We start from the raw sequence: 26,665 nt of genomic DNA, 5'->3' as shown, positions 1-26,665 counted from the left end.
CGCACGGTGTTAGTCGCCCTGGCTGCAGCGCCACACCTCTTCCCTCCTGGCTACAAGGTCACTAGGCCAGACAGACTTCACAAGCCTAGGACTACAGAGGTAGAACCTCCACCCACCCACACCATCCACTCCCAGAACCTTGAGATTGTCATCTACAGCAAACTCAATATGACCGCCCAAATCTACGCTGTCACTGCCTCATACTTCCATACCCTGAAATGCGGAGGAATTTTCAAATAGTTTCCAATCAGCACCCAGAAAACTGTCACACAAGCTCTTGCCTCAAGCAAGCTGGACTACAGGTACACCCTCTATGCCGGTATAAACAAAAAAACTCACCCAAAGGCTGCAGACCATTCAGAACTCGGCAGCCCAAATCACTCTCAAACTCCCACGCCGCACTCGCATCATACTACACCGGAAGGAGCACCACTGGCTCCCCATTCACAAATTAGCACAATTCAAACATCTCACCTAATTTTCAAGGCACTACATAACACTGTCCCAGCATACCTCAACAATCACATCTGCTTTCACAAACCTTCCAAACACCTCTGCCCATCCGATCTCCTACTTGCACTCTTAACACTCATATGGAAAACCAGATCCAGCAGTCAAGCCTTTTCCTATATTACTCCTAAAGAGTGGAATGGTCTGCCGCTACACATAGGTACCTCCTCCTCACTTCTTGAATTCCACTAGAGGCTGAAGTCCCAGTTTTCACTCGCCCATAGGTTTTTCTAGAACCACACCTCCTCAGTGCCAGCATACCCTCCTGGATGATTGTGCGCTCTACAAATCTTCATAACATAGCATGAGGTCTGGAACATCCTTAGCTGGAGAGGTATGGTGCCATGGCTATCATTAACGTGGTGCAATAAAGAGAGTGGGGTGTCAATGTGGAAGGAAATGTGACAACGGAAGCAAAGGGTGTTGTATAACATCGGCCTAGGCAAGTAAGGTGGTTAGGAGTGTCATTAGCATTAGACACAGGGCCGGATTGGCCGTAGCGGGCATTGGGCGTTAGCCCAGGAGGCTGGAATGGTGAGGATCAGTTTTGGAGCAGTGGGAGCTGGTTGTGAAGCAGTGGGGGCCGGTTTTGTCACCGGGTGCGGTTTTGCTGCCGTATCAGCCCCAATAACAAAAGAGGCAGTACTAGCGGTTGGTTTTGTTAAGCAGCAGTGCTTCAGGTGTGGCTGGTCTGACAAAATTGCCACGGCTGCTTTGGTTTCCTCTGATGGCAAGATGGCTGAATATGAGATCCATCAGCCTGGAGACGTAAGAAGGTAAGAAAAATGGGTATCATGAGACTGGAAAGGCAACAAGAGTAAGGGGTAGTCAATGCAGAAAAGGGGAGTGACAGATTCGGACCGCAATGTTGTGTATCCAATTACAAAGACAAACCTGATGGAGTTTTCTGAGCTTTCAAGTAATGCAGTGAGTCACCGACCTGTACTGACCAAAACATTCACTTAATGCATGGTGGCATTGTTTACGGTTTTAAGGGAGAGATACGTGCTCACTATTTAACATGAGGGAATAAATTACTCTCAGGATACAATACAGTCAACTGGGGTCTTTGGATGCTCAGTCTGAAACAACAGGGAAATTATAGATTGTTCCTCGGTGGAACCAAGCTCCCTTGCAGCCCAGCAGTCCACGGCCTACGTTGCCAAACAGTAGCGGCTGCTACCGAACAGGGATGGTGGGGCAGGCGGGGGTGAAGGCTAGGGGGGAATAATACAAATAAAGATCTCTTACCTTAAGACCGCCAGCCGCCACCTCATCTTTCTCCGTTCTCCTCTCTGCACTCAGCAAGTAGGAAGCACACAGCCTCCCAGAATACCCTAACCAATCACAATACTTCTTTACAGCAGCGTTGTGATTGGTCTGAGCGCTGTGGTTCGGCGCTGAGGCAGGGACTGGCAGGCTGTGCATGTTCTCCACCCAGGCTGTAATGCAGCCTGGGTGGAGAACCTGCAGAGTGCGCATGATGGTTTGGCCAGCTTACTCAGGCCGGCCAAACCATCCTGCGCACTTAAGATGCTGCTACCACTTCTCACCCATGACGTGGGGAGTCTTGCCCCACCCACCCGACTTCAACTGAATAAAAAAAAAATGATAACGAAACGTAATTATCATTTTATTTTTTGTATTCAGCTTGCAGTTGAAGCAGTGGGGCAATGCTCCTCCACCTTAGCGGAGGAGCCGCCGCTGTTGCCAAAGCAGGAACACTTTGTTGGTGAGCGCATGTATGCACATTCACGTGCAGGACATTCAGTAGCTCCCAGGGGCCTGTGTGATCAGCATTTCTGCAGTAAAGTTTTTAATGTTTTCATGTTATTCCCATTACAACCAGTGGCATCCTTCATTGTGACAGTTCCTACAGTATAAGGATGAATCATGTTGAGAAAAGAGGCAACTGCACTAGCCCTTAAATGTAAAAGAAAGTAAACCCTGCTCCTTGCCAGGAGGACATAAACCTTTTTAGGTCTTGCCCGAGCCAGCGCATGCACTGCTCCGGGGAGACTTTTAGTTACTAGGCTTCAAAAAGCTCGACCGCAGTTTTTTGGGAGGCATCGAGCGTGAGGTTACACACACAAGCGCGCGCGCGCCTCGCTCCGCCTCTCCTCTCCGTCTTGTTCGTGTTTCAACACTCCTCCCCCACCACAGAGTGCGTCTCTGGGACGCGTGTCTTTTTGTAGCTTGTTTAGCAAGCTGCATTTCAGATATATTCGCAACAATGCAAATCACACTATTAATACCCTGCAACCTCGGTGCCACTAGGAAGGATCATTCTACCACTGAGAGCAAGTAATATCGCGGTGAACGGGTGCATTCACGGAAGTGAGTGGACTCTACTATTAAAAATGAGTCTACAAATAGGAATGCTTTCACCGTGAATTACATTTCTGCATTTATGTTCTACTTGAAATCACTACCTAAATTATTTCAACAGATATATTTCCCACTGATTTCGTATAAAAACCACCTACTGCTGGTGCTTTAGATAGCATCTATCTCCACATTGAGAACAGCTTACAGGTAGGTGCACCGTCACTGTGTTTTGCCGCTTGATGACTGTCCGGACTCCGGCCTGGCGCAATATCAAGCTTTATTAAGGCTATCATGGGTTGCTGGTTTATGTGGTGCTGAACGCCAGTCCTTCAAGTAGTTCATTTAGGAAGAGTTGTTCATCGGTGTTGGTAACGACCTTATGGGCTACTAGTTGTAGGGGATGTGCGCTTCTTGTATCCTGCTTTCACTGGGAGGAACAGCGAACCGTTGATTCTAAAACTTGGCAGAGTGATGGAAGCCTTTCCCCTGTTTCGATGATTGAAGGCGGTCCTAGCAAGGATCTTGTGTTGCGGTCTGGGACTCATCGCCAACTATACCAGCAACCCATGGTAACTATGGAACATTAATTCTACGTGAAAGCATTGAAATGAAATGAATGAAATGAAATGAAATTAGATTTCTTAAGCGCATGGCTGCCCAAGGGTGTCCCAGCGCTGATACACACCGCTAGCTTCCAAGATCCTCAGACAACGGACTCATACTCCTCGTGGGAAAAGGAATGTCTTTAAAGATTTCCGAAACTTCTGGAGACAGGGTTCCAGGCGGAGAGCGGCAGGAAGATCATTCCAGGTCTTGGCTACATTCACAGAGAACCTCCTGCCTCCTGAGCGAGCTCTCTTTACTCTGGGGATGGTCAGTAAATTGCTCCCGTCAGAGCGGAGGGAACGCGAGGACTTGTAGGGGCATATAAGGTCCCTGAGGATAGGGGGGCCCATTCCCTGGAGAGACTTAAAGGTGATGGAAAGGGCCTTAAATTTAACTCTCTTCCGGATGGGGAGCCAATGGAGTGCTCTGAGAGCGGGCTTGGCCGAAGTTCTTTTCGCCGTGCCGGTCAGTACTCTGGCCGCCGCATTTTGTACTCGCTGAAGGGTGTTAATGGCTGATTCAGGGGCACCGAGCAGCAAGGCGTTGCTGTAGTCCAACCTTGACAGTATTAGCCCCTGGATCAGAAGTTTCCTAGAGCTGAAGGGAAGAAGAGGCAACACCTTCCGGACGGAGCGTAACAAACCATAGCAGATCCCTGCCACTTTCTTAGTTTGTACTCTGAACGTCAAGTCGGGCTCCAGCCATACTCCCAAGCTCTTAATCTCATTCTTGGGTTGGGGCGCCTCACCCAGACAGGGGGGCCACATGGTTTTGGGAAGGGAGGTGGAAAGGTTACCCAACATCATAAGTTCAGTTTTGGACCCGTTGAGTTTCAGCCGTGATTCTGTCATCCAAGCCATGATACCTGTCAAACAGCACCCGAATCTTTCTGCCACATTTTCATGGTGGGAAAGCGAGACGACAAGCTGGGTGTCCTCCGCATAGGTCACTATTTTCACCCCGAAAGGTGAAACCACATCCTCCAGTGGGGCCATATAGATATTAAAAAGCGTCGGGCTCAACAAGGAGCCCTGCGGGACTCCACACTGGAGGGGGATCGACTCGGAAAGGTTTGTGCCATCACAGACCTGGTAGGACCGACCATTCAGAAAGGAAGTCATCCAGCTTAAAGCCTGGCCAGATATTCCCACCCTAGTAAGGCGCTGAATAAGGATACCATGGTTGACGGTATCAAAAGCCGCGCTGAGGTCAAGGAGGACCACAGCTGCGGAGCCTCCTGCGTCAAGAATGCGTCTGGCTTCCTCCACTACTGCAATCAAGGCAGAGTCAGTACCCTGCCCAGGGCGAAAGCCTGTTTGCGAGTTCTTGAGCAGGTTATGACCTCTTAGGAATGTGGACAGCTGGCGGTTGACAACCTTTTCTGCAATTTTGCTCAGGCCAGGCAGCAAAGAAATTGGGCGGAAGTTCGCCAGATCGTCAGGGTCAAGTCCCGACTTTTTAGGAAGAGCCTTAACCATCGCCTTCTTCCAGCTAGGGGGAACTTCCCCACCGCCGAAGGAGGCGTTCAAAAGGTCCATGGCCCGCGAGGAGATGGTCTGTGCAATCCGCTTAAGGATATGGATGGGCATAGGGTCAGAGGGGGAACCACTTTTGAGATTAGCTAGTTCTTTGCGGAAGTCTTCCTCAGTTATGGGAGTGATAACTTCCCACAAAGGGCTCACACCACTCACGACCTGCGTTGAGGACTCAGAGGGAGGAGCACTAAGAGGAATACTTTGTAGGATTTTTCTGACCTTATTGTCAAAAAAATGTGCAAGTTCATTGCACCGAGCTCTGCTCGTAGCTTGCGGCAATGAAGGAGAGGGGGTATTCAGGAGTTCCTTGACTATAGTAAATGTTTCTCTTGAGGAGTTGGAAGCAGTCCTGATTCTCTCTTCATAAAAGGTCGCTTTCGTGTGGTTACAGGCTAGCTTGTATGCCCTCATGGCTTCCTGATAAGGGACTTTACTATTAGTAGACCAGTCTTTCCGCCAGACGCGTTCCAGACGTTTGCAGACTTTTCTAAGGTCGCGCAGTTCAGATGTGTACCAGGGGTTTTTAAACCCGTTACTTTTCTTGGTACTACACTTCTTAGGAAGCACCAAATCCAGTGCTCCTAGTAACCAGTTGTGGAAACTACGATCTGCTTCAAGGGGGTTCGAAAGGGGGGCAGGAATAGATTGCTCAAGGGCAGTGGTTAGACCATCAAGGGACAGTTTAGACCAAGGTCTATGTGAAGATCGAATAGAGCCTTTACAATCAGATCTAGAATCCGTCCTGATTGTCAAATTAAAGGGAATAAGAAAATGGTCTGACCAAGGGAGGGGGCATGGCGGTGAAGCCTTCAGGAGTGGAACGTTAGAAAATAAAGGGTCCAATAAATGACCCTTCAGATGCGTAGGTTCATTATTGTGCAAGATCAGATTGCATGCTTCAAGATCAGCCAACAGATCAGCAGCCACCTTGTCTCCCAGGTCCTCCAAGTGGAGATTCAGATCTCCACTTGGACCCATATTCCTATTACAGATTCATTTACTTACAGCAATGCTGAAACCACATACAGAGGAATGCCCAGATGCAGATAAAAAATGTTAAGTCCCATTTGTTCCTCACTCCGGTTGCATCAACATTTTTTTCTACCGAAATGTAACAAATGCCAGATACCATTTTAATGGTATGGATAAGGTATGATAAAGGTATTCACAAAGTTAAGACCCAATGTGTTTCTCATGCTTGAATTATGGGAGTGTTCCTAATTCCACACAATTTATTGTTTTAGCATGCTCTGCCTATGTTGAGTAGATACAGTACAGGAAATTTGTATGCGGCCTCTGTAATTCTGTTTTTAATCAAATAGGTTCAAAAGTGTCTCCTTCCAGCAATCGACTACTTTACTACAGAAAATGAAATTGTGTGCACGCATACAAAAAATAAATAAATGGGATTTTAAGTCAGTACTACTGGCCCTGCTGTACTACCCTTGAAATGTGAAACCCTAAAAATCCACTGGTCATGATTTAAAAAATCCAAATAATACATTCCATATTGACAAATCCAAAAATCATATGGTACAGAAATTAATTTATGAACTCATTAACTTTAAAGAAAAGCTTTCATTCAAATTACATTGACGCTTATTTCTGTTCTGTCATAGAAGCAGAAAATAATTCTCAATTTTCACAAGGAATGGAATTCGGAGCTCATGAGATTTCTGAATTCTATTGTACACAATACAGACTTAGGGCAATGATTGCAGACAAGATTTTTCCCCACACCTAAACTAACCTTGTTTGTATGATTCTACGAGTGGAATACGTGCTCTGATGTTTCTTCCGACATGAACCTAATTGGATGAACAGCAAATGCGTGAAAGTTTGAAAAAATCGAGTGTCTCTTTTGGACTGTCTGGATGTTTGCTTTTAAGCAGATTTCAGGTTGATATATCCTCTTTTTTCGCACTGGTATAGTTATGGTTAGGTTAAACCGCCAAAATTAGATAAAGGAATTATGGCTCCGTTTGACCAATCTGCATGAAACTTTCAATCGACTTTTGTTTTTTCTGAGCATCTTTTGTGCAGATACTGCAAGTAGGGAAAAACGAGCATTTGCAATGCAATAGGTCTTGCATTTGCGAGAGTTTGAGCTGTTGGCATTGTAAATGACAATGCCTTATATTTACGTGTTGGTTTTTAAAACATAAATAAAAGGCATTGCCATTTACAATGCCAATAGCTTAAACTCTCGCATATGCTAGACCTATTGCATTGCAAATGCTTGTTTTTCCAGAGACCAGGTGGAAAAACCCAAGTACTACCTAACAGTCAAAGGCATGCCACACAGGCATAGGCGCTGGAAGTAGGGGTGCGGTAGGTACTCCAGCACCCCCCAAATATTTATGCTGGAGTTCAGAAGGTGAATGAGCAATACAGATACCTTTAAATTTAGTTTTATGTCGTCACATTTGGTCTACACACGTCAAATGTCAGGCAGTTTCTTCCAAGAAAATGCTTCATCTTTTAGAATGAAAAATGGTGTTTACTTTCCTTCCTCTGCCTGTATCCTGGCCTGGGAGTATTTCGTAATGTGAACCATGTGACGATCTAACTGGGGTATGGGGAGTGTGAAAGGAACGGCTGCAGAATGAACATTTTATTCTAACACACAAAATTAAAATACATTTAAGTAAACTGTACACATATTTCAAAATATATCTGCATTAGGAAGCACAAATAAATCACATATTTTGTAATTCTGAAGTGTGACGTAAATAAAAGATTTGTATAGAATCAAACCAGTCAAGATGCTTTACTTTTGTAATGTGCAAATGATAAATATGTTTTGATACCTGGTTCATACACGCGATCGTTTCCATGCTATATAGTTTTATCAGTAAAACTATTTAGTGGCTATTTCAATGTCTGTAAAGACAGAGTGCTACCGCACCATGCGTTAGAAATATATTTGTGACGGCGTGCCCTAAAATGCACCACCACCTACATACTACACCGTGACCGCTCTCCTGCTGAATGGGCGTGGCTCATTTACTACACTTGTTCTTTGGATCACTCTTGGATTTTGACAATCCTTATGACTTCACTGATGTTATATTCATGGCAGCACCCACACTTTGCAAATTTTTCCAGCACCACTGCACACAGGAAGAACTCTCAGATGAAACCTCAGAAATTCAGAATATGACTCAGTGTAATGAGGAATACGATCTATATTCAGAATATTGACTCTTCCTACCCTTTCCGCTACACAGTCCTTACATAATGAGAATATACCTGAGTGCCAGGTCTTGTTAGATGACCGGAGCAGTCTTGCATACACAACATATGACCCTGTTAGGGGTGCTGTTTTCAAAGCATCACTTAGACATGTGACCATCATGTGATCCAATCAATTACTGGCCACAAAAGACTCACTCTACGGCCATATTTTGGGAACGAGCCGAAGGAAGCAGTGCTTCAATAAGAAAAAGGCAGAAGAATCGGAAGGCCCTAATTCCACATCTAGAAGGATATGGCGATATGCCAACTGGCATATAACTGTCTAACCTTCAGAAATGACGATAAACAACCAGGTTCAAAGTCCAGAAGGGAGGTCTGTTTGATTATTTATTATTATTTTGAAACATCCATCTCCCCAGAACACCTCTGGCCTGGGAGCCAGCCAATCGTTGTTGTCATAGTGGCTGAGGTCAAGTGACATGGATAAGAAGAAACCCACTGGAACCCAAAAAAATGGAAAATAATGGCACAGTGTACCAAAATATGCAACACAATATGTGCACAACAGATTAACTCCATATGGATGCTACTTTTGGTGCTCCTCCCAACCCTAGGAGAGTGACGCAAGTAAAGCCCACAATGCATGCAGGTTACGCCCACCATCGAGGCAGGGTCCCACCTCCCAACATAACGATCTGGGAAGTGAGGAGACCAAGGGCACCCTCTCCAAATAGTGCAAGATACCTTTAACCCCAAGATAACCGAGGAGGCAACCTCTGACCCACTCAAGGATGGCCCCCAGAATAGCAACAGTTCCACTATTCCATCTGATCACTCACTTAGGACCAAAACCTATATTGTGAAATGCTTTTATGATTCAGGAACACGTTTAGGACCCTTAGATTTGTCAGACACGATCACCAGTTCTGCTCACTTCAGACTTACTATATCTTGGATGTTTGAAATCTTGATCTTGGTATCTATCCCCTCTCTTGTCCAGCACCAAATAGGTCTGAGGCAGCAGTTTTAGCCAATAGAAGTTCTGCACAAAAACTTGTAAATGAAGAACTAAACCAAGAATCTCAGGGCCAGAGTCTACCTATAACTTTTTGTTATTTCTGCCACAAAAGCACAACATGTGGATTAATAGACAAGGAACACTCAGATCACCAAAATCACCAGACGTAAACCTGGAACTGAAGAAAATTCAGAATGCGAGCACAGTAAATCCCCAGTTTCTCAGAACACCCTGAAGAGAAGGGCAGTGATGCCAGAAGTGAGCAAGCAAGATGTCCAGAGCAGGTCTACACCAAGCAGCCTGACAACAGAAATAAAAGGTTGCTGATGTGGCCATCTCATTAGGAGGGGCTCTCTACCCATCTTCATTTCATACAACTGTTACCGATTCCTATCCCCATCCTGTGCAGCCTGTTCCTGTTATATGATATGCCTTATACAGGACCTTAAGCTGAAAAAAAGCTCAGGCTAGCTTTTATAGGCACCTACTTGGGATGCATCAAAACAAGGCCACCTCCAAGTCCTTATCTTCTGATTGCCCCACATCTCTTTCCCACTCTTCGTTAAGGCCACCTAGACAATGGGGTGTATTATTCACTTGTGTTTTGTAAATGAACACTATGGCATACTCAACATGGATATTTTGTAAAGCACTTACAAACAGCTTTTTTTAACACAAAAGCAGAGTTAAAAGCAGTCTTGAGCCAAGTCAGTGGTACTCCTGCAGTCCACCATGCAGACATGTAAACCAGTGTTCAACTACATACATCAGCCACCTGCAGATCCCACACATACCTTAACAGCAGTGGCGCCACCATCCTGAGCTAACCCATTAGATGCTGCCAGAGAGAGGACTACAAAGGTAAATGAAAACAGTGAATTAAGGACATGTCAGTCTTCGATGAAGCACGCTGTACCAGCCTCACTAGCCCACTGGTGTAAGGGACTTTACAAGGCGGGTGAAGTCACAAGGCATCAAAGAGGTAACAAATGGATACTACTTATTGCCAGGCTCAACACTAACCAAACCAGCATTGGCATAGCCAATAGGTCCCGCCCCTGGGACCTTATAATTGTTTTGCCAGAAGTGTTTGGAAGTTTGGTAAGAGATGCACTTTAACATAAAGGGATCCCACACCTCGTTGATAATTCAGTACCTGCAGTTTAATAAAACGAGAAGAGGGCATGGGGAATCCTCTTATAATATCTCAATCAATGGAGAAGGCACGCTTCACTGCAACTTGTGTGTGCTTTCACCTTATAAATATTTAACACACGATCCGAAGCAGTTGAATGCGAGAAGTGAGGAAAAGAGGGAGAGAGGGTGAGACGGAGAGAGGAAGTAAAGGAGGGAGGGAGAGAGGAAGGGACGGAGAGAGGTAGGAATGGAGAGAGGGAGGGAGAGAGGAAGTGAAGGAGAGAATGAGAGGAAGTGAGGGAGGGAGAGAGGGAAGAAGAGCGGGAGAGAGGAAGGGACGGAGAGAAAAAGGGACAGAGAGATAAAGGGATGGAGAGCGAAAGAGAGGGAGAGAAAGAGCGGGAGAGGGAGGAAGAGAGGGATGGAGGGAGAGCGGGAGGGAGGAAGGGACGAAGGGAGTAAGAGAGGTAGGGAGTGAGAGAGAGCAGGAGGAAGGGGGAAAGGAGGGAGAAAGGAAGGGACGGATGGAGGGAGAGAGGAAGGGAAGGAGAGAGTGAGAGAAAGTGAGGGAGGGAGAGAGGCAGAAGAGCGGGCGGGAGAGACGAAGGGACAGAGAGAGAAAGGGACAGCGAGAGGGAGGAAGAGAGGAATGGAGGGAGGGATAGAGGGCGGGAGGGAGAGAGGAAGGGACAGAGGGAGTAAGAGGTAGGGAAGGAGAGAGGGAGGGAAAGCAGGAGGAACAGAGGGAGGGAGAGAGGAAGGGATGGAGGGAGAAGTGAGTGGAAAAAAGAAAGAATGAGAAATAGCAATGAAGAGAGGGGTGAGAATGAGAAAGAAGACAAGAGTTAAAGAGAGAATAGAGAAAGCAGAAGAGAAGAAAGGTGAGAGGAGGAGAGAAAAAGACACATGTAGCGCAGGAGTGAGACTGTGAAAGAGAGAAAGAGTGACCAAAAGAGACAGAGAACGAGAGAGCGAGCGAGAAACAGGGTGATGAATAAGAGAGATGAACAGCTAGAGAGGGAAAGAGAGAGGGGCAGAGACTGTGTGAGAGAGGCAGGTAGACTTCACCGGCAGCAGAGCGGACGCTGTCTACTTGGGTCGTTAAGTACTCACACAGGTCAGTGTGAGAGTAGCAGCCTTTCAAGCACTAAGTTACACAGTCTAACTAAATACAAACTAAACAGTTGAAGCAAAACAAATCGGACATTAAAATGAGGCGTAGAAAAAAGGGAAACGAAGGCTAATCCAAAATGCAGTTTTAGCTGGACCCCCTTGTAGCACTGACATTTTACTGAAGCGCTGACTGTGGCGGGTGCGCTCTTTAGTAAGTCTGTGCCATTATATTTCCTGAACCACGCGGCATCCACTAAATGTATTTTACTTCACTAGTGCAAAACCATACCCTGACATGCGGCACTGTCAAGCTAATCAAACATAAGGATTAGGGCGTTTGAGGGAGCATGGATAAGTAGGGAAAGCAACCGACCTGCTGGTGAATTTGGGGCGAGGAGGGCACATGCTCGTTTGGAGGGGGCAGCAATATGGAAACAGCAGCGTAAAAAAAGCACAAGTCATCTAACAAAAAGGACAAGAGGATGTGCTAGTGGAGGTTCAAATAGGTAAGCAAACGAGTGACCAAGTCAACGGATTATAAGCAGTGGTGCACCGTCCACTAAGTACTTGAGAGGTCTATCGCAACTAGATATCTAGGAAAAATCCCCTCCAGCAGGGCCTGAGCCTAGGGGCTGCCTCTCCTGATAACACCCCTCCACCTTCCCTGCTACCTCGGGATGGACTGTGCGCCCGACCCCGAAGCAGAAGCGCCCTAGAGAGCAGGTCGATGCAGGCCTGCTGGGGGAGCACGAAGGGTATTGACAAGTAGCCCATGTTTTTATAGGTAGCTTGAAGCTGTCTGTGAGGACAATATGAACTCTATTAGGCACTAATCTCAGGATCAGCGCTTTAATGCGCCACTTCCTGCCTGTAATCCAATTGATAAAGGTGGAGAAGGCGGCAGGGCTGACCTGTAATTAGACCTGTATGAACGAGGAGGGGGGAAGCTTGGTCGGTGGTCACTGTGTGGGGGAGGAAGAGGGGAGAGAGCTGGTGGGGAGTCAGAACTAGAGGCAAGAAAGAGGTGTATGTCAGGGAGAGAGCGAGGCACGTAGAATCGGTGAGATGGAAGCAGGAAAGCTGTGGTAATGAAAAGCCAGAAGAGACAAACTCGGAAAGAAATAGGCAGGCATGAAAAAATAAACAATAGAGGCAAACAAGCTTTTGCTGGCGGCATGTGGCGCCCGTGTTAATAATGAAAGCAAGCGCTGTGACCTCGGTGAGGAAGAATACTGAGGTGCGCATATTCCATTGTTGAAGTTAACAAGCAGCAGCTGTTTTGAATTACTTGTGCACTTCATGAAACATGAAGCCCGGTGCCTGGATGCGGAGAGGTTGTGAGAGAGGGGGAGCAGGTAATGAGCCGACGAGTGGTGCACATGCGCGTGCTTGGGAGAGCAGTCTTCACTTTTCAAGCACTGCACTTGTGCTTGTGGCGCGCCGCTGCTCTCTCCCGCAAGGTGGATGCTGCCACAAGCACAAGTTCAGTGCTTGAAAAGTGAAGACCGGTGGCTAAAGGTCTTCCTAGAGCAGCGCATGCGTGCTGCCTATGAGAGACCTAAAAAGTGGCGGTTGGTAGGTCCTGGGACTGTTGCCGGTCTCCTAACCATCACATCTCAGCTAGAAGAGCCCCAGACGTTTTCATGGGCAGGGGAGTGTCAGGACACCAGTCTCTGTGTCTAGGTCCATTCCGATAAAGACACCAGATAGGATTCTGAATGTAAACACCAAAAGACCGTAGAAGCAAAATCTCTCCAACGCACATTCCAAACAAAGCAAATATGTAAACCAAAGCAAACAAGAAAGGAAATCTGACTGGTTACAGAACAGTTCAGCGTCTGCTTCAGAGAAACAGACAAACAGTGCTGCGGTGGAAGGTCAGGCAGTAATGCTCTCTTGTCAAGGCGAAGGAGCTAAACATTTTTGTCGTGTTTAAAGGACTAGCACATATCTCTTTGTCAGACATTACTCCCCATCATACTTTTAAAAGATACTGCTGTAATGGAATCATGTGCATGATAAAAGGGCATTCCCTCATTTGCATGAGGAAAGTGCACACATCTTTTGTGTATCTTGGAATTACAATGTTCTTATCTTAGAATAACAATATTCATTTTTGTGGTATGCCCTGTGATTTCCTCCAGTGAACCTGTATGTCTGGCACTGCAAGCTGTTCTTCAGCAGAGCAAGGTGTTGCTGGTTTGGTCTGTAGGAGAGTAGGGTCTGCTTCCTATGGTTACCCCCACTTTTTGCCGAGTTTCACTGATTTTTCGACTTTAGTATGGCGGTGGCCCTGCTAATCAGGACCACAGCCTAGCTGTTCTCTCTCTAAATTGATACCATGTACTTTGGGTACATACCAGATTGGTTACTGGGTCACCCTTGTGAACCCCTGTATATGGTACCTTAGGTACCCAGGGCATAGGTGCACCAGAGGCCTACCAGTATTGTGCCACCCCTGGTTAGCCTTTCAAACTGACATCATAGGTCTGCAATTGCAGCCTGGGTTAGGTGGTGTAATCACCCCTTACTTAGATATAGTATGTTAATGTTAATGTTAATGTTAATCATACTTCTAAAGCGCAACATTCATCCTAACAAGGATATCACGGCGCTAAGATTGAAAGTGTATATGCAAACTGGTGCATATGACTCAGAAATTTTAATCTATTTTGGGGAACAGAATGGTTTTCAATTTTTTTCTTAAAGTGAGGTAACAATCCGTAAGCCTTTGGCAGCTCATTCCAAATGTTTGCAGCCAGGTGGGAAAAGGCACGTCCACCCATCCTAGATTTCTTTATTCGAATGGTGGTGGCTCTTGCAATGGATTGAGAGCGGAGATTCCGATTCGGCGCATAGAATTAAATCCTATTCTTTAGGATATTGGGGCCAGTCTTATGCAGTGCCCTATGAGCAATGCATAACATTTTAAAGGAAGCTATTTGCCTCATTGGAAGCCAATGTAAAGCTTTCAAACAGCTCTTGGCGGAATCGTATTTTTTGTTTGTTACAAACCTCCTTTGCTGCCGCATTCTGGACAAGCTGCAGCTTTGTGAAGAGGTAGTCTGCCCTGCCAACAAACAGGGAGTTCCCATAGTCCATCCTGCTTATCAGCAATGACTGAACAAATATCTTTCTACATTCCACGGGGATCCATGGAAAAACTCGTCTCAACCTTTTTAGCAGTGTGAAACCTTTACCACATATTGTTGTGACATGCTTTTTCATTGACAGAGTACTGTCAATCTGAACTCCCAGGTTTCTTGCGAACTCAGTTGGATTGGGGGGAGTACCGAGAGTAATAGGCCACCAGGTGAAATCCCATAACTGTTGGGCTCCCCCAAACAGAAGAATTTCCGATTTGTCTGCATTTAATTTTAAGCAGTGATTATGCATCCAGTTAGATAGTTCAGCAAGGCAGCTAAGCAGCCAAATTTTGGTATCTTCTTCACCGTTTAGGACAACCATTAGCTGCGTGTCATCTGCATATGAGCAGATGTTGTTTCCCCACTTATTGCCTACGGTTGCCAAGGATGATACATAGACATTAAATAATGTCGGACTCAATGAAGCCCCCTGCGGTACTCCATATTTGATCTTCCGGGGGTGGAGGTAAAATTACCTAAGCAAACAGTTTGTGATCTGTCTAACAAAAAAGATTCCATCCAGCTCAATGCTTTTGCCTGTATACCTTTTGTGGCTAGCATTTTTAGTAGGAGTTTGTGGGACACGGTATCAAATGCCGCCGATAGGTCTAACAGTATTAGGGCAACTGTTTTACCTTGATCAACCTGTATTCTAATGTCATCTAGTACGGCTAAGAGTGTTGATTCGGTACTGTTGTTAGCCCTGAAACCCGTCTGTGACACATCCAACAGATTGTAGGTCTCCAGAAAACTGGACAGCTGTTTCGAGAAAACTGGACAGCTGTTTATTTACCAGTCTTTCCAAGACCTTTGATAAATAAGATAGCTGTGAAATAGGCCGGTAATTGGTGGGGTCGTTTATATCAGCACCTGCTTACTTCCTCTTCGGAAAAAGGGCCAAAGATAAGGCAATTAACCGACAAAGTGAAGTCTAGGTGGTACTCAGCTTGATCTTGGTTGTTATTAGTGAAGGAAGTATAGATTTGATCTATTTTCTCACAAAAGAAATTGCTTATTTTGTTACATCCCTCTTGTGAGGGAGTCAGGTTTGAAGTAAGACTGGAAGGGCTACTGAGTATACCTATATCATCTATACTACTATTATAAAGAGAGAACACAAACCTTTTGGCAAGGTAAACTCGGGAACCACAGCGCCAATCCACACACCCAATACATTGTTGTAATCCTCAGGGTGTGCAGATGGACATAGGCTATAGAAAAAAAAAACGTACATTTAAAAATATAACTTTAAAAAAAAAGTAGTGCCCTGAAAGTAGTGCCGGCCGCGATGCTGACGGCCACGACGTAGCGCTGGCCGCAACGTACATGATGACGAGGAGGAGCGGCGGTGAAGTGAGGAGCTCGGAGAGGAGCGGCGGCTCAGGTAAGGCTCTGGGACACCGGACGGGAGGGAGCCGGTGCGGGAGGTTGGCCCGGAATAACTGCGGTAAGGCTCAGGGTCTGGGGGCAGCATTTCAGGCTTACGTGGAGGAGCGGCGGTGAAGTGAGGAGCTCGGGGAGGAGCGGCGGCTCAGGTAAGGCTCTGGGACACGGGACGGGAGGGAGCCGGTGCGGGAGGTTGGCCGAACAACTGCGGTAAGGCTCAGGGTCTGGGGGCAGCATTTCAGGCTTGCGTGCACTCCCGCCCCGGCCCCCGCCCGCCACGACATTGTCTGGAACACAGACAATGTCGTGGCGGGCGGGGGCCGGGGCGGGAGTGCACGTAAGCCTGAAATGCTGCCCCCAGCCCCCTTCTGCCCCAGGCAACGCTTGGGCCTGCTAGTTGTGTATATATAGACACATATTAACCTATAAGTCACTTGCTTGTTTTTGTGTCAGAGGGTGCCCTAGCATGAGCTGAGCCCCTCTCCAGCTTTCAGAACCGTCTCCTTATAGCTGTTCTATGATATAGCCATACCATATACTCTTGTGCGGTTAATGCTAACTTTGGTTTGGCTTTATCAAAACATGTCATGTAAGGTGTCAAACACTTTGGAATACTACCCCCCCCCCCCCCCCGCCAGCCCTGGCAGTGGGGGTAGCATTCCACCCTTCTAGAGGGAGAAGACATGTAGTTACTGGTAAACCCGGTTAAAGTTTAAAAGAGCCTCAGCATCACAAAATGGATGCTGCTGCCACAGACACGAGTCTGCCCTTCTGCTGCTGGACGTAACTCCGGCAGGGGAGGCATGGAAAATAGGTTTCCTGTCCAGGAAGATGCTAGCACCTCCCCAGATAGGCTTTAGTGTATTGGGGCAGGGTGGGTTGCATTCAGTGAATGCTTTTCAGACACTGCCTGGGGTACACAAAGTGCTCCATGCATTTCCCAGTTCAAACCAGTTGCTGGGGCACTCTGCCCCAGCTCTGGTGCGAAACTGGACAAAGGGGAAGGGGTGTAAACACCCCTTCCCAGGTCCTCCCATAGGTGGGACCCTAGAGTTAATCTAACCCCTAAATTTCCTATAAGAATAGGAGCCCAGTCCTGAGGACTTTAGATTACCCTGGATGAAACTCTGCAACATATATCTTGGACCTTTGACATTCCATATTGACTGGAAGATGGAAGAAATCTCCCTTGTGGTCAAGGAGTGACCATCCTGTTCAAACAGGCACCAACAGCATCTTTGCCGGTCTGCATTTTCAAGGCTCCCGCCGGATCCGGAAGAATCTGTGACACAGGACACAGACTTCCAGACATCTCTGATGCTGACCTGCACTCCCAGCAAAGCTGAGACCTGTAGCGAACACGAGAGACGTGGGACCGGAACTCCTGGACATCCTGCATTTTTGCAACTGCACCTACTTCCCGAAGATTCCCAAAGTTGGGCATTGGGGTATTTGAAGCCCCTGCCCGAGCACCTTTTGCACCGAAGCTCAGAGGCCTACACTCCACAAGTGTCCCGTGGGCCCACTTTGTGCATTTTCGCTCTAGGCCCCTTCACGGTTCCTAGTACGTTGGCTAGCGAGCCCCCACGAAGGGCCATCTTTGATTTCTTGAGCTTTCCTGGTTGCTCCAGACGTGCTCTCACTCCTCTCCAAAGGAGGAGTCCCTCAGACCTTGCTGGTCTGAACCAAAGCCAATCTCGACATCTTGCGTGGGTTGCCGTTGCCAAGGCTTGTTGGATCCAATCTGGATTCTGACCCTGCAGCACTTGACATCTTTCGTGGGACAGCTCGAATCCAGCTCCTGATCGTCGTCGATGCCTCCTGGTCCTCGTGGTTGAAGAGTCAAGCTTCACCTCTTTCAACTGAAATCACCCAACATCGGCTGGCATCTTCTCCTCGCCATCCTGGTCACTGGCTAGTAACCCAGACTATGTCCCCTCTGCTTTCAGGTTCTTCACATCTCTGATCCACCCTTGGATCCACCCGGACACTTTTCCTCTGGTCGCCTGTAACATTTCTTCGCAGCTCTCCATTGGTATCGACGACGAAACCCGACACCAAAAGACACCTATGTACCCGGCTTGCGTGGGTGAGGTAACTCGAGTACTCCAGTGCTCCCGTTGGTAGATTGACTCTCGAAGTGTCTAAGTCTAAAAGGGTTCCATCGTAGTTCACCTCTAGGTGCCCTTAATCTTTAAAATTGTAACTTGTTCGTTCTCCATAAATAGTCAATAGTGATCCGCGGCTCTGTTTAGACACTGCACGCGTCCCCCGTGGGCCTCCTGCTTCCTAACCTTTGGTGGTTCCAGGTAGCCCCAGCGGTTCTACAGGCCCTAGGCCTGCTGTCTGACTCTCACGTGGTTCTTATTCCACTATTTTAGTATATGGTTTGTGAGGCCCCTTGGGCAAAACGTATACTGTGCAACTTATCGTATGCTAATTAAGCTCCATGTATTGTACTTTTACCTCTGACCTCATAAAGGACCAGAGGGGTTGTGTTTAGATTAAATACATATATATTTGATATATACCTTGTGTGGTGTGCTTTCATTTGATCATTCAAGAGAATATAATTGGTTAAACAACTTGCTTAACTCACCTCTAAGTCTTAGCCTGAAGGCTGCTCTCCACAGCTACCACTAGGATAGCTTTCTATAAGGTTGACTTTACAACCTACCATCAATAAGGGTCGTTTGGACTGGTGCAAGGTGCCCACTAGAATAGTGGACATCATATACCAGGCCAACTTCTCACATGGTCCACCCATGGTCTACCCATTTTTAAGTGATGGTGATCACTGCCCACTTAAACCAAGGTAGAAGGTATATGTCACGGAAAGAGGTGTGATTCTAATCCACACATACAGGCAGTTCATCAAAACCCATGTAGGAGACTGACATGGGCTCGACCCTGTAAAGGTTTGCCCAGTCTCAAATAACTGGGTTCCTTGCCTAGCCCTGTGTGCTTAACATGTGTTGGTGGTGCATCTTGTGTGCTGTGTGTGCATTTTCACAAAACAAACATTATTGAATGCAGGGCCGTCTGAACAGCATTATAGGCCCCCTGTCGAAGCAGTGCACTGGGCCCTGTCTACACAACCACTCACGGGAATAAAGATGTTTAATGGAAAATTAGTGTTAAATTGTGTTCTGCATGGGGTCCGTATGCTCATGGGGCACCCGGGCAACTGCCCAGCGTGCCCATGCATCAGGAAAGCACTGGGTGAATGATGATGTCCACTGGTGCATCATGTACATGGGTGTACAAGATGCCATTGTCCTACAGGGTACCGTTATTCAGGATGACCACAGTTGCCTGGACTACCCACATCATTTTGGAGTCTGGTCAGTAGTGTGGGTATGATGAACAGTCTTATATGCAGCAGAGGGGGCCTGAAGGAATAAATGCATCATCCCCAATCGAGTCAGTCTGGACTCTGAGCTCATTCATAGTAGAGACCTGAATAGAATGACTCTCTTTGCTTGTGGAGCCTTTGTGTCACTCAGCAGGTGTTAAGGAAGGTTGATCCCGTTGTGGCTGTCACCAGGTGTTACGGTCCTGTTTAGGCTTACACTCTTTCTCAAGAGGCGTGGGTATACTAGATTGGGGACCTTTTTACTTTCACCAGGTGATGAGGTAGGAGATGTGTCCCAGTGGCTCTCGGTAGGTATTGTGACCTTTGGAAATCTTTGGAGATGTTGAGGTACTGGGAAGACCCCCGAGGCTCTCTGCAGGTGCTGAGGTACAAGGTGCAGCTCCTGTGTGTCTCAACAGAGATTGCGGTCTCAGGTTTAGTCCACCTGGTACTCAGCAGTTGAGACCTCTGGCATTGAAACCTTCAAAGCTTAAAATTAAGCGCTATGCGACACTGGTGGCTTTTGAGTTATTGGTCTACAGCATCTTCTCACTTTCTTTGTTTTTGCTTTGCAGTCGAGCGAAAGACCTGGTTGCCATGAGTGCAGGTAAGACCTTTTCCCATTAAATGCCTGGATTACATCAGAGTAAGGGTCTTTCTGACTGGGTTGAAGAGGGTGGTGGACTAACGACTGAGTAAGATGGCCCTCTGCCTTGGAGGAGAGAAATATGAGAGGCCACAGACTTCTCTTGTAGGATTCCTGAGAAGGAATGCTTTATTTCACCTGACTTCTAGAGCTTGTGAGCTCCTAAGAATGCATCTTTATCATCACATCTCAACTGTAGGATTCTCTTCTATTGTCTTCTTTAGGATCTTCTTGTAGGGGCACCCTGTTTGTGGGACCTCCTTGTGCCATTTGCCTGGGTTGAGGACTAGTTGCACAATCACACTATGGAGGGGTATCCTGGCACAGGTTGCATGCCTAGGTGATGGTTTACAACATCTTGTACAATTAGCTTCCTGCAGACCTTATCCTTTTGTATGAGGCCTCTAACACTTGGATAACTAACTCAGGCACCCAGGTATTTTTGCATTAAGAGGAGTATGATGCTGTCCTTGTTTCTCTTTCCACCTTCAGATGACCCATTGACCTATTTCTGTCCATTTATTTTAGGTTCTTCTGGATCCAGGCGTGGAAACTACAATCTAGGTTTGTTTATATTGTAAGCGGTGAGATATTTGTTGGGAGTTGCATTTCCACAGCAACTAGGGAAGAACACATGTTCATCCTTTGCCAAGGGCAAGGCTGGAGTGAGACTGTGAAGGGCACTAGCGTATCAAAATGTGAGCCCCCCCCCTGCAAACTGCATAGAGGGGCCCCCGCTGGACTCAGTCAGGAGCTCTCAGGCTGGAGTACTGTGCTGAGGGGGTGGGCCCTCTGCAGCTCGGACACCAACCGCACAACGGGGGCTGTGAGTGCCTATGTTACACCACTGGAGAAGGGCCTGACTCCAAAACGTAGTCTGTTACAAAATGGCAGCACTGATGACGGAGGCAATCACAATCTGGCATTGGGTTTTGTGTTTATCCTGACCTCTATTTTGGAAAGTTTGCTTTCATCCCAGTCTTTATTCCTGGAGGCCTTTCAAAATGGCATTTACTTTAATAGTACGCTAAGCACCTATAAGATAGCCATTACTGGCAAGTCTCGTACATGCTTTTGGGATTGCTAAGAATCAAACATCAGTAGCCCTTCCTGTACATACTGAATGCTTTTCTCTCAGCATCCCAGTTAGGCATGTCAGCAGGTCGCTGTGCAGCTCACGTGGCATTTAGAAGGAAGGGATGTGTGCCTGGGCATCATTTTAGCCTCAGTTCAGAGACCATCCCTTATTTTTTAATCTTTTCCTCCCACAGAGGGGATGTCTATCAAGATGTTTCTGCGCGGCCGTCCCATCACCATGTACATTCCATCTAACATCCAGAACTATGATGACTTAAAGATGGAACTTCCGGCTGAGAGGCTGCAGCTCGACTGGGTGTATCCTTCCTTCCAGAGATTGAGTTGTAAAGAAAAAAATATAATAAGTGCCAGGCACTTGTTAGAAGGCCACTGTATCTTGCATCACCCATTGCCCCTGCCAGCGCTGCCAACAGCAGTACAAACACAACTACAAACAATCACACTCAGAATATTTCATGTCTAAAGGAATGGCTTGGGTTGCAGATATTAGTCTTTTTTTAATGTATATTGAATCAATAAAAAACAGTTGTTGCACTCATATCGAAATTAATTAGACAGCGCCACCATGTGGCAGACTGTCATAAGTGCCGGTGTTGACAATTAAGAGCTGGTGCCTAGTACCGGAAACCACAGACTCAAATTAAGCACTGCTTCCTTCCCTCTCTTCAGAGCTTTTTCTCTGTCTCCTTCACTCCGCAGCTTTCTTTCAAAGATTTTTCTCACTCTTGACTTTCATATTCTCTCCCTCTCTCTGCCCCCTCTACTTATATATCTCTCTCTCGCCTTCCTCTGTTTCACCTTCTTTTTGCCCTCCACTTTTATTCCTAAAACATTCTTTATATCGCACAAGATTGGATAGCTTTATTGTCTCAGTAAGATGCCCAATATTCCTTGCCTTACCTCCCTATTCTTGTGTTTGTTCTGCCACTGGAGCATTTCCTCTTTACCATACTTTGACTTGATGATTTGTAGCCTTCCACAGCTGACATTACAGAACAATTTTTCCATGTTTTCTTTTTTGCGGTCCATACACGGGCATTGTGCCTATCTCTCTCCCTCCCTCCCTCTCTGACATCCCTGTTTCAGCAACACCCCCCCCCCCCGTGCCCAAGTCATCCACTGCTCTCATTTCAATCAATCAATCAGGGGTTGGTAAAGTGCAGCTACTCACCACCGAGGGTCTCAAGGCACTGGGATTTGGGTTTAGGACTTCACATGAGCGCATGGCTTCTCTCTCTCTCACTCTCTTACACTCTCTCATGTTCTCTCTTTCTCTCTCTACCTCAGATATCCCGGCAAACTTCGCGCCACTGACCCCTGCCACTCATTTGTTGCGCCCTCATCCCTCTGTGCTTCATTGCTTTCTTTTTCTTTAATAGTTTGTGTGATCCAGCAGCTTCACACTGCTTTGAGGCTGTTCTACTCCCCTTTCATCGTTGCTACCTGCCCCACCTCTTCCTGTCACTTTATCTGAATGTTTTTAATTATTTCAGAGAGGCCCTGGCAGCAGCCCACTGCTACCGGGTCGCTCTCTTCTTCTCGCAGCATTGCACGTGCTTTTCTTTTTCTATGTAGCATTTTTAAAATGGCAGTCGATCATCTTTGAACAGCAAATACAATTGATCATTATTTACCCAAAAGTGCCACCAGTGTATCTCAATCTAAGCGCACACATGTGGCAATCCTACTTTGTGCCTTGGCAAGTGCCATCAGGGCAGGGAATTACTTTCGATGAATGCAAAACTATATCTGTTTAACCCTGTTTTAATACACTTGGAAAAATGTTAACTTTCCCCAAAATATTTCTGTACTGAAGTTAGTGTAGTAAATACGCCCCTTGCTCTATTTTTGACACTCTCCTCGAATACTCCAGGAATAGGTCATTTACATTCTGAGTGTCCACAACACCCTCTCGAGCCCTAAGGGGCTCAACTGAAGTCAACAAACTCAACGTTCTACACACTAGTAGGCATCAGTGCCATGTTGTAACACAGTTTATTTATTTAAAAAAGAAAATCTTTAAAAATTGCCTCCTAAACGAGACCTTTTGGCTTTGCCAGTATTAGTTCTTTCTCAAGATTCTGACAATTGTTCTCTTTCTGTCCTTCTTTGTTTCTTTCGTTTCCTCTATCACTGTAACTCCATCCACTCTTTTCTATCATCATCTTTCCCCCCTCAGACCCTTGCATCACATCTCTCTCCCCAGTCCGCCACAGCCCACTGTCCTCCTTCGCCTACTTCATATCCTCCCCCACCTTCGACCCTCGCACCCCAACACTCCCCCCGGTCCCCCACATCCCCCAAGCCTCCTTTGCCTAGGCCACTCCCTCCCTTAACCATTGAGCCACCCTTCACTCCGTGCTCAGCTCACCTCTCTCTGGAAACTAAACTTGATTCTCTCATCTCTTCCATTTCCCAGCTTGAAGCGTCCATTTCACTCTTAAGTGCTAAGATATCCCCCTCCCCGAATAACCTCCCAAGGAGTTCCTTGCTCCCGCGCCCCAATAAAGCCAACCGCAGTCTGTCCTCCACAGACATCACCAACTTACTGGCTACCTACAAGACCATCAATGTCAATTACCCTCCACTCGCCTCTCCTAACAATTCTACTCAATTTACCATTCAGACCATCTCTTCCGTCAGAACGTACCAGCCTCCCCCTCAAGGGGCAACCTCATTCAAGAATCTAATCCATATCCCCCTTATCAGTCAAGACACTCACATCACCAAAACAATTGCGTCAGAGCTTCATTGTATGCTCCATAACTGCAGATCTGCAACCAAACACAAACTGAAAATATCTGACACTATCACCCACCACAATCTCGACATGCTCTTTCTCACTGAGACCTAGTTTAATGACTCCTCTCACACTTTATTTGATCTTTTGATACCTACTGACTATTCTATCCTCAGAAAAGACAGAACAGACAAGATAGGGGGAGGTGTTGCGATTATCTTCAGAAACTCCCTTCAAATCAAAGCCTTTCCCACCATCCTCTTTCGCACTTTTGAATGTTTTTCCCTAGAACTCCAAGTTCATCATGACTCACCCGTCAGGTTCCATGCCATCTACCACCCTCCCTGTAATTGCTCTTCCATCATGGAGGAACTCATCCACCACATTAGTAACCAAAATTCACAAAGCGACAAACAGATCTTCCTTGGTGATTTAAATCTCCACTGGGGCTCCGTGGAAGACTCGGCTGCCAACAAGCTTGCAACCTTTAATAAATAAATAAATAAATAGATAGGTTGGGCAGTGTGTCCCATGAGGTTTACCTCAGATGTCTCCCCCTGTTTATTGCCTCAAAGAGTCAGGTGTGGGTCGGGTGAGGCCAGAGTCTTTACAAGCAGTAATTAATTTGTAACAAAATTAAGTGCGAGGGCCCTTCTCGGAAGGCCACTGCAGCCTGCAGCATGCATTGCCCCTGCCAGCGCTGCCAGTGACCGTACAAACATCACACCTACCAATCGCACTCCTACAAGTGTGACAATTCAGACTGTTTGAGGAAACACAAAGCCATAATAATGGTGTGAGAGGCTGGTATTATTAATTTTCAGTGCCATTTGACTTAATAAACATGGTTGTTGTGCACATCTCGTACAGAGCCACCATGTGGTGGACTTTCACTAGAACTAGTGCTGGCAATTAAGTGCTGGTGCCAAGCACTGGAAACCACCGGCTCAAATTAAGAATTGCTTACAAGATGCCAGCAGTTAATGTAAACTTACCTGTGTCCTCCCATCCACAAAGGACTAGGAGTAGCAATGCTATGTGTCCAAACACCAGCGATTCTTCTTTGACTGTGGCACCACAGGGCAGTCTGTCTGTCTCACAGCAAGACTGCTTTTGTAGAGTAAGACCCCGGCCCAGCTGCTGAAGGCACACAATCCGTCCCTTGTTCTCTCCTCTGAAGAGCAGGGCAGGTTGGTTTGCCCTGGCTGGGATGAGCTAATGCTGTTCAGCCTTCAGACTAATGTCGAAGAAATCCTACACCATTAAGTATCCTTACAGTGCCTGATCGACTGCACAGATACAAGTGCAGTGTGTTCACGGTTGATGAGACGTGTAAGGGCTGCCTGGTTGACTCAGATGCTGAGATATTGATAGACCAGCACATTTAAGGGCTGCCCAGCGGGCTCCCTAAGAGGATTCTGTAGAGCAGCAGGATAAATCACAACAATCTTGGTCAGCAAGGAAGGCCAGCCACTCCTTTTCCTATCTGGCCACACAAGCATGGGACCAGCTCTCTGTTGAGCTCTGTACTTTGAGCTCTGACCTGCTTTTCAGAAAGAATCTTAAAGCTTGGCTATTCGCTTCGTTCTGAATGTTGTTATTTCAGTACTGTTATTCTTTAGTGCTGGGACACTCCCAGAAGTAGTGCATTCTACAAATCAGCTAATTCATGTATTTAATCGTTCAGTCTGTTAATGTATCTCCACTCCTCTTCCTACCATGACACAGTTAAGACCTAAGAAGTAAGACAGAATAAGCAGTGGCGGCTGACACAGATAAGAAGTAGTGAGGCGGGTGGATCACGCCGGGGGGGAGCACGTGGGGGTGCGTGCACAGTAGAGGGGGATATATATATTTTAAAATAATAGACTTACCTGGTGCCACCGGCCACCTTGCGCTCCCCTGTTCCAGCAGTCTCTGGGACAGCATCACGAACTCCGCCTCCAATCCTCGCACTGCTCTTAAGCATGAGAGCAGCATGGGGATTTACTTGAGTGGGCTGGAATAACACTTGCTCAGGCATAAGGAGTCTATGCTGTTTCTCCAACCCGGCTGTGAAATACATTCACCCCCAATCACAGATCTGAGTTTAATCAATCATTATTTGCTCACCAAGCCACCCCAGTTCAAACATGGCCATATGAAAATCAGTCTTGATCCTGTGCCTCATGGGAACAGTCCAGCCCGAACTGCCAAGCCATGTCTTCCCTGGACCAGAATCAAGCATCCTAGGACCGGTTTCTGGCTATCAGCCGTCTTCAGCCAGGACAGCTTGACTCCAGTGGCGTAGTGAGCACTGGACTCACGTCTGGGAATACCCTTCCCACATAGGGTGAACAGCAAAATACACAAGATGATGGACGGATTGTTGCACAATGGCAAAACATTCACCCCCAATCACAGATCTGGGTTTAATCCATCGTTATTTTGCTCACCAAGCCACCCCAGTTCAGACATGGCCATATGCAAATCAGTCTTGACCCTGTGCCTCATGGGAACAGTCCAGCCCGAACTGCCAAGCCATGTCTTCCCAGGACTGGAATCAAGCATCCTAGGATCGGTTTCTGGCTATCAGCCGTCTTCAGCCAGGATAGCTTGACTCCAGTGGCGTAGTGAGCACTGGACCCACGTCTGGGCATACTCTTCCCACATAGGGTGAACAGCAAAATACACAAGATGATGGACGGAATGTTGCACAATGGCAAAACATTCACCCCCAATCACAGATCTGGGTTTAATCCACTGTTATTTTGCTCACCAAGCCACCCCAGTTCAGACATGGCCATATGCAAATCAGTCTTGACCCTGTGCCTCATGGGAACAGTCCAGCCCGAACTGCCAAGCCATGT

At 46.9% G+C, this 26,665-nt stretch overlaps 1 protein-coding gene across 1 annotated transcript in view; it reads left to right on the top strand.

The window, feature by feature from the left end:
• Nucleotides 1–26,665, top strand: part of EML3 (EMAP like 3) — a 398,769-nt gene that overhangs the window by 198,303 nt on the left and 173,801 nt on the right. The window contains exons 6-8 of the mRNA XM_086938192.1: nucleotides 19,908–19,939; nucleotides 20,507–20,542; nucleotides 21,250–21,373. Of these exons, the coding sequence (XP_086794318.1) occupies nucleotides 19,908–19,939; nucleotides 20,507–20,542; nucleotides 21,250–21,373 (192 nt within the window). The remainder of the gene's footprint in view (nucleotides 1–19,907; nucleotides 19,940–20,506; nucleotides 20,543–21,249; nucleotides 21,374–26,665) is intronic.

The sequence above is a fragment of the Lissotriton vulgaris genome, chromosome 9, assembly GCF_964263255.1.
Source record: "Lissotriton vulgaris chromosome 9, aLisVul1.2, whole genome shotgun sequence".
Lineage (NCBI taxonomy): Eukaryota > Metazoa > Chordata > Amphibia > Caudata > Salamandridae > Lissotriton > Lissotriton vulgaris.
The sequence above is the reverse complement of the archived record's forward strand: the minus strand, read 5'-3'. Positions and strand labels throughout refer to the sequence as shown.